The sequence below is a fragment of the Osmerus mordax genome, chromosome 13 (assembly GCF_038355195.1).
Source record: "Osmerus mordax isolate fOsmMor3 chromosome 13, fOsmMor3.pri, whole genome shotgun sequence".
NCBI classification, from domain to species: domain Eukaryota; kingdom Metazoa; phylum Chordata; class Actinopteri; order Osmeriformes; family Osmeridae; genus Osmerus; species Osmerus mordax.
The window spans coordinates 10,518,053-10,526,030 of record NC_090062.1 but is presented as its reverse complement, the minus strand read 5'-3'; the positions used below and the strand labels follow the sequence as shown (position 1 = coordinate 10,526,030).

General features: G+C 41.5%; 1 protein-coding gene across 1 annotated transcript; it reads left to right on the top strand.

Annotated features, from left to right (window-relative positions):
* The first annotated feature begins 2,294 nt into the window (after positions 1-2,294).
* On the top strand, positions 2,295-6,604 carry mtch2 (mitochondrial carrier homolog 2). The gene is made up of 12 exons (XM_067249400.1): positions 2,295-2,409; positions 3,308-3,392; positions 3,518-3,624; positions 4,405-4,485; positions 4,821-4,878; positions 5,028-5,079; positions 5,304-5,363; positions 5,606-5,699; positions 5,813-5,860; positions 6,001-6,068; positions 6,171-6,246; positions 6,386-6,604. The coding sequence occupies exons 1-12, from the start codon at positions 2,323-2,325 to the stop codon at positions 6,470-6,472; spliced, it is 903 nt and encodes a 300-aa protein (XP_067105501.1). The 5' UTR covers positions 2,295-2,322; the 3' UTR covers positions 6,473-6,604.
* The last annotated feature ends 1,374 nt before the right edge of the window (positions 6,605-7,978 follow it).

The window sequence follows — 7,978 nt, the reverse complement described above, 5'->3', positions numbered from 1 at the left end:
GAGGATATTGCTAAAGTGCAGGGATCTTGACCAATTCAAACCAACTGTTTCATCCAGTTTCCAGAAGTATGGTTATTATGGTGAAGATAGGAGTTATGCAAAACTTAATCTCAGTATTTTCCTATTTTAGAAAATTCATATTCACATTTTTGAAAGATTGTACAGTATCAAAGACATTTGGTGTTCTGCCTTTTAGAACGAGGACTAAAGTCTGGTGTCATTTTAATTTGGTCTCATGCTGACTTTAATCTAATTTGACACTGTACAATCTTTGAAAATGTTAAAGTGTAAGTTTATTACAATTTAGAAGATGTGAAAATGAAATGTTACAGCTTCTGTTTGAACTCAAATTTGTCTATAAACAATCTTTGTAAAAGCAGAACTAAAGATTTCAAAGACCGATGTTAAGAAATGATTTACTTCATTACCATGAATGAGCTACAATAGACAACCTGACAAGTTCAACAGGACTGAAGTCAAATTTCTAGAACCTGCATTGTATCAATGCAGGATATGCTTTTTGACCAAATAAAAACAACACCAGACTTTAATACAGACACTCACAGTGTCTGTATTGATAAGATTTATGATGCACACTAAAATTGCAACAACAAAACGTTTTTATCAAAGAATCTATGCAACCTTTCAGCAGCTGTTGCATAGGCTGAGGTGAGAGGGAAGTTTGTAACCAGATGATGAAACATCGTTATGTCTCACTGTGGGAATTTGTGTTGCTAAACATTTGCACGTTTGTGGTTTTTTCGAAACATTATGTTGCAAATATAAAATGTTATCCAGTCCTCAGGGCTGCAATGTGGTCCTGATGCAGATATCACTACATTGTATGAAACATTCATCTCTGGGTTTTACTCAATATATTTATGTTGGTCTACAAAGTATCAGGTCTCTGAATAATGTCAGTGATAAGTGTGACTTAATCATTGCTTTAGATGTCTGAACCGGAGGCATTGCTCTGCATTAAATCCCATACTTACAATCATCAATATATTGCTTACCATCAGACCAAAAGGGGTCTCTTTGAGATCTGAAGGGGCAAACTATCAATGGACTATCAATCCAAATACTGGCCTATTCATTATGCGCCCTGCAAGGGTTTGTGTCAGTATACCTGTGTGCATAGGGATTTCACAAGAGCTACATTTCCAGTCAGTGGTTAATTTGCTCAACTTGGTCAAAATAGTTGTTAATAACGGCAATATGAAATGTTAGACTATCTAAAGCACAAACTTCCATTAGCATGGACAAAGACAGAAAAGTAAACCTGATCTTATTAAAACGTTGTGTTTTATATTTGTTTATCACTTTGACAAGATTCATCTTAGGGTTTTCATGAAAAAAGAGAAGTCAAGTGGACGTTTTTTCTTTAAAAAATATTATATTATAAAAAATATTATAAAATATTATAAATATTAAACATTTAGGATATATGTAAACAGGTTGCCACTTACCTTGAATTGCTACCTAGCTTATCCGTCCCAGTTCTTGTGTGTATGAGCTCTGATATAGTTTATACGTGTCGTGCGCTAACCCAGTTAGAACCACTAATGTGCTGAAAACACAATTTCATAATGTCTGATTTCATCCGACATATTGACATTACAGTGATTATGAAATAGGCCCTATATAGCAGAAAACTAAATATTTATGGTCTTGTGGTTAACCATGTTTAATTGCCTTTCCACTTGAGCATAATGCTTGTTCAGTCGACTGGATTGAGGGAACAGTACAGTCTTGCTCGCTGTATTTTAAAATATCGATGAAGTAATATCATACAAATTGTCATTTTTATCACTATTTAATATTTATTTAAATGGTAAGTCAAGGTCTCTTGAACAAACTTCATTGGTCGAACGGCCCTTTCTACTGAACCATATACCAGCAGGGTAGCCTACCTTACATAGCTAGACGTCTGTGGTTGTGCACATTAAAGTACCCCACATTAACAAAGTCTGTTTTATGTGTTTTGTATTTAGTGGGGTTTGTTTTTGTTTTATGAAGAGGCCAACTGGCGCCACTTGTGAAATGAAGCCTGAATATCAGCATGTTATATCATGTTAAAATAAATCTTACACAATAAAATACCCAGATTTTAAAACACATAACTGAATCTGATTTGGCACTGTGTTTTCCATATAATTTAAATGCTTCAAAAATGTTCCAATTTACCATAGCCTAATGGTGACTGAATGGACGAATTTTAACATTGCTCAACGATCTCTGGACTTTTCTTGAACGCACCCTTAAGCACTAAAAGCTTCCTTCCTCTCCGGCGGCAGATGGGAGAGCCCTGTCAATTTCATAATGGCGGACACGTGTGGACAAATACTTCTAGGGTCTGGGCTAACAGTCCTATCCCACCCGCTTATGTACATCAAAGTACTAGTTCAGGTAAGAGCGTTATACATTTTCTTGTGTGCATGTAGTTAAGCAAGTTAACAGATTTTGCGAGCAAAGCGAATCCATCGGTTCTTGTCACTGTCAGTGACAGCTAGCTAGTTAGCTAGGCTAATGTTAGCTTCCTGGATACATTGTGTAGATGATTAAATCGCTAGGTTTATATCTTTTTTTGTGTTCACCATATTTTATCTGCTTCCCACTTCAGGAATTAATTTTACTGAATGTCAGTGTGTTGTACGTATATGTGCTTGCAAAGCAACGAAAAAGTAGTCGCTAACAATGATAGCTCGCTATGTTTTGACGTCACGAAAGGTCATTCAAAGGAACTACTGTCGACCGCAGCTAGCTATCTTGCTACCATTAGCACCACACAGCTAGTAGGGATAAGTTTGATTTCGACAACACAGTAGTAGTATTCAAACATCACATTTTAATTAACTCGTCTAGTTATATGCATTACGGTATAGTCACACGGGGCATTACTATCAAGCACAGCATTTTGCAAGCTCGTTTCTGGCTAGGCTAGTTGGATAGCACTACTATACTTAGCTTCTACTGTAATGTATGGGTGCCCTTTGGTCCACAACAGTCAGTACTGTAGCTGTTCAGTCTTGGTTAGTGGGTTTGGGTAGGGCGTGTACGTTTGCATGCAGATATGTTGGTTAGGTAAATGTTGAAACTGTTACTTCAAAATCAGTCTGAAAGTTTAAGTTTAAACATGAGTCTGATTAAGTAGAACGTTAGTGCAACAAAAACGTTGTCTTTTGTTGGCCAGCCACCATCATTTTGAAAGTGAAAGTAGGCTCGTGTAGCTATAATAATGTGGCTTGTCGCCACTGGTTCTACTTAGCTAGGTTATAGCCCTAACTTCCCTGTGTTGTGGCTCCAGGTAGGACATGAACCCCTGCCGCCCAGTCTTGGCAGGAATCTGTTCGGTCGCCAGGTCTACCAGCTACCTGGACTGTTTGCTTATGGTGAGACGGAATCACATTATTTGTGGTTTTGCAACAGAGCATGCTATACCAATCAGGATGAGTATTCTAAGTCTTACATGTCTATAATGGGTGTCCTCTCATCTGCATGTGTATGTGTGTTCCAGCCAAACACATCAGCAAGATTGATGGCAATGCGGGTCTGTTCAACGGTCTGGCCCCCAGGCTGTGTGCTGGCACCATCGGCACCATCGTTCACAGTCGGGTTCTGCAGGTCAGACCATGAGCAAGGATTTTTACACCACATGAAAGGTTGGATCCAGCTTGGTTAGAGCCCAGTGTACATCAGGGATCCCTAATCTACAACCCCTCATTTGAAACTTTAGCTGGTTGATGATCTGAATCAGGTTAGTCCCAACTGGAGTTGAATCAAAAGCATACAAGCTTTCCAGGAACAGGGTAGGCAGCTCTGGTCTACATCCCTACTTGTACGTAGACCTAATTACCTTTGTAAATGACTAAATGTAATAACAGGTTGTCTAACTTATCAAGTCAAGCCTCAGTGTTCCTATCAGAGGACTTCCAATATTACATGTTTTCATTCTTTGAGACTTTGGCCCCCAGCTGTGTACAGGCTTAGCAGATCAGAGTCCATGCCAAGCTGGTCAGGATGTTGACTTGATGTAAGGTGTCACCTGAAATGGGCTCTGCCTGGCGGTGGGAGGCTGTAACACCACCTCCTTCCTCCATACCTTCTCTCACATAACTAATGTTGGCTTCTATATTCAGACTGGCTAAAGGTGTGAGCGCTGACAAGCTAATATAAACACACAGTCTTCTGTCATAACCCTGCCCCCACCTCTCCCACACATACACACTCACTAGTTCCACTACGCCACAGCCTACTTAGACCTGGAGGACACTTCTAACCCAGCTTAACTATGAAATATGAAAAAGTAACCCTGATGGGTTGTTAGAATTCAGACATTCTCTGACACTTCCCACTGATTGGCTGTCTGTAAATCTGATGTCATATTGGTCCTCTCTCATTCAGAGATGTCATGACGCAAAATTTGAGGTTACGGGCAGTGGACAGAAACAAGAAGAAGGCTCCCTACAGCATGTTGTCAATGAGGTACGTCTGCCAGGGGTTGGGGCTGGGATTGAGGCAGGTCAGTCCTCTGGGGTCAGATGGCTGAGCGGTTAGGGAATCAGGCTATTAATCAGAAGGTTGCCGGTTCGATTCCCGGCCGTGCAAAATGACGTTGGGGGAATGTCCCTGTACTTACTATAAGTCGCTCTGGATAAGAGTGTCTGCTAAATGACTAAATGTAATGCAAACTGCTTGTAACTGATCCAGATGATGACTCGTCCAGTGTTAAAGAATATGTTGACACGATGAATAGATTTTCCCTAGCTAACTTCACCTCCTCCCTAACTTCCTGTCTGTCCTTGTGTGTATCCTGTCAGACGACCAAGGAGATGATTGCACGCTCCTGCGCCACCATCGTCACACACCCCTTCCACGGCAAGTCTGCCCTCACCATGCTTTCTGATGTGACACCTGTGTGTGTCCTATCCCCGTTTATTGTGTCCTCCTTTATGTAGGGCTATCCCTGAGACCACAGTCGTCCTTGTTTCCATAGCGATAACAAATCATGTTTTCTGTCTCCATAGTAATCACCTTGAGGTGCATGGTGCAGTTCATTGGGAGAGAAGCCAAGTACAGGTGAGCTTTTGCTGTTTCACCTGCCTCACCCCACTAAACACACTGGGGTTTGTAGTTCTGCTATCTTAAACTCTGAAGTAGTAAATGGTATTACAAGACTGAGCAGATGACATGAAGTGGATATATCACCGCTTTTGGAGTTAGTAATGGAAAAGGTGTGGTGAGTTTATCCGAGGATGTCTGAACCATGATCCAGTAAACTGAACTGACCCGTCTCTCTGCAGTGGAGTGTTTGACTCCGTCGTCACAGTCTACAGAGAAGAGGGCATCATGGGATTCTTTGCGTAAGTAGGAATCTGCAGGCCGTAACTCTCCCCTTCCACTGTAGTACAGGATACATATGTAATGTACACTTGTTCCCTTGCACACTTGGCTCTGATCCCTGTGAGGTTGTGTCTGGGCTTTCTTAATGTGTTTTAGTCTGGAACATCAGGTCTAGTTCCTTCCCAGAATAATTATTTGTCAATGCAGGATACTCTGATTGTTCTCGGTCCATCTCTTGCGCCCCTCCCCTGCCTGCTCTTAGGGGTCTTATTCCTCGTCTCCTTGGGGATGTTTTGTCCCTGTGGATCTGCAATATGCTGGCTCACCTCATCAACACATACGCCATTGACGACTCGGTATGACAAACACACACACACAATGTATTCTTTGTTACAGTACTTTATATGCTGCGTGTACATGTTTAGATGAGTTTGAATAATGCATTTAAATGATTGTTTTCTCTCACTAGATGAGTCACACAGGAGAAATCAAAAACTGTTCTCAGGCTGTGACTGGGGTACGTATCAAATACACCCTATTTCTCTGAACCGGGAGAGATGTTGCCAAATCATGACAGCCACTTGGCACTTTTTAAACCTGGCCTCAGTTTAAATGACTTGTGTACACTGACACTGTGTGTGTGTTTGTTACTTCCAGTTCTTTGCCAGTATGCTCACTTACCCGTTTGTCTTGGTGTCGAACCTTATGGCAGTGAATAACTGTGGGTGAGTTAAGCAGCTGGTGCACCACACATTTTCATTCTGCTACTGTGGTGGCTTTAGTTTCAGAGTAACGTGTCAACCCCCATCCTCTTTTCCTTCCTCAAGGTTGGCTGGAGGCCTGCCACCCTACGCCTCAGTGTACCCCACCTGGGTGGATTGCTGGAGACACCTCAGCCTGGAGGTAAGTGACTCACATACACAGACAGACAGACTTCTACTTCAGTCATTAGACTCCTCCCATCAGGATCCTTTTGTAGGACACAGTCTGCTGTCCTGCTCGTTCACCACTAACCTCTCTTCTCCGCTACCTTCGTCACCAGGGCAACATGAGCCGGGGTAACAGTCTGTTCTTCCGCAAACTGCCGGTGGGGAAGACGTACGCCATTGATCAGAAGAGATTTTTTTAAGATCGTAGCAGAAGGAGCAGCATAGAATCTTATTGTAAAAATATAAATTTACATTCTGCCTGAAATTGGTTGGGGGGGGGATGTTGACACCTAATCCTTTGTATGCATTTGTTTATGATGAAACTGATTTTGCTTTTTTGTTTTTTAACAACCCGTCTGTCTGCCATCAAGTAAAGATGAAGCTGTGCTGTTTTTGAGGGTGCTCAGATTGGGACAAGGGAGGAGCTGTGTTAAAACAGACCTGTGAACAAACTGACTGCTGCTCCTCTAATGGAGCTATGCCCCTCCACCTAGACCCACCCACCCCCCAGTGAAGAGACTGACTCCTTCCTGTCTGTCCCTTCCTGCCAATAAACCTTCCCTTCATCTCGCCCCCCCCTCCCGTCCCCTGGTGTGTGTGCTGTAATGTTTGAAGGACCACACGTCTGCAGCCTCTATTCCTGGTCGCCTTGTTAATATAAATTAAAGATGGGGATTGTTGCTAAACCTGCATGTAGTAAATGTTTAACTGATGAGATATTAAGCAGTGAGATCTGTGTCAGGGGTGTGGGTATCTGTGTGGTGTCCTGGTCCTTGTGTGTGTGTGTGTAATCATGGTGCTGGCACGAGGGGGTCCAGGGGAAAAAGGTGTGATTGTGTCAGAGCACACATGCAACCGGAGCAGCCCAAGGGCCTTCAGACAACGAGGGGGCACCATAGAGCTGGAATGTTGACAGTACAGGATGGTATCTGGCCTTGTCACAGCAGTCAGGCAATTGTATGAACTCACTTTGACAGACCCAAATAAAGAGTCTTGCTTTTTTTGATCTATTCTATCGTTTTTTGGGGGTGGGAAACCATGCGCCACTATATGCTAATGTTTGTGTCAGACCTGTTGTTCATTTGCAAGCTTCACGGTTCCTGCAGGTTTCAGTAAGTCAAATTTAAGACCATAAAGATTACATTTAAGACCTACATGATGCATTACCAAAACATTTCAAAGAAATTCTGAAAAAATCTTTATTTCAATGAATTCAGTCATTGAAAAAGTATTCATTTAATTTACAGATAAAGAAATCACATCAGTAACCTAATTTAACTTCATTCAGCACTAAGTACTCGGGGGTGGGGGGGAAATCCATTCACATATGAATCGTGATTCAGTCTTCTAGCGATTCACATCGATTCACTTTAGAAAAAAAAAAATATATAAGCATATATTGAATCGCAAATTGATTAAAAATCGTGAATCGATTTTTTATCGAACCGTGACCCCAAGAATCGAAATCGTGAGGTACAAAAATATTCCCACCTCTAATAGATGGTAAGCTGCACATTTCTGTTTAATGATGTATCCGTGTTGCAGAAATAAATAAGTCTATTCAAGAAAAGTCTACTTATCGTCACTGTATTTTGTGAATTAGTTCTTAGAAACCCTTCAGCAAACTCACTTGTTTTGTAAATATGATTAGAAGGAGTATTCTGTTTTATAACTTGGCATTAGCAGAAACAAAACGTATGTTGTCT

Excerpts from the sequence above, each read along its gene's own strand:
- mtch2 (XM_067249400.1), top strand. The coding sequence starts at position 2,323 with ATGGCGGACACGTGTGGACAAATACTTCTAGGGTCTGGGCTAACAGTC. Across the intron at positions 3,393-3,517 it reads ACCTGGACTGTTTGCTTATG|CCAAACACATCAGCAAGATT; the intron begins GTGAGACGGAAT and ends TGTGTGTTCCAG. Across the intron at positions 5,700-5,812 it reads CATACGCCATTGACGACTCG|ATGAGTCACACAGGAGAAAT; the intron begins GTATGACAAACA and ends TTCTCTCACTAG.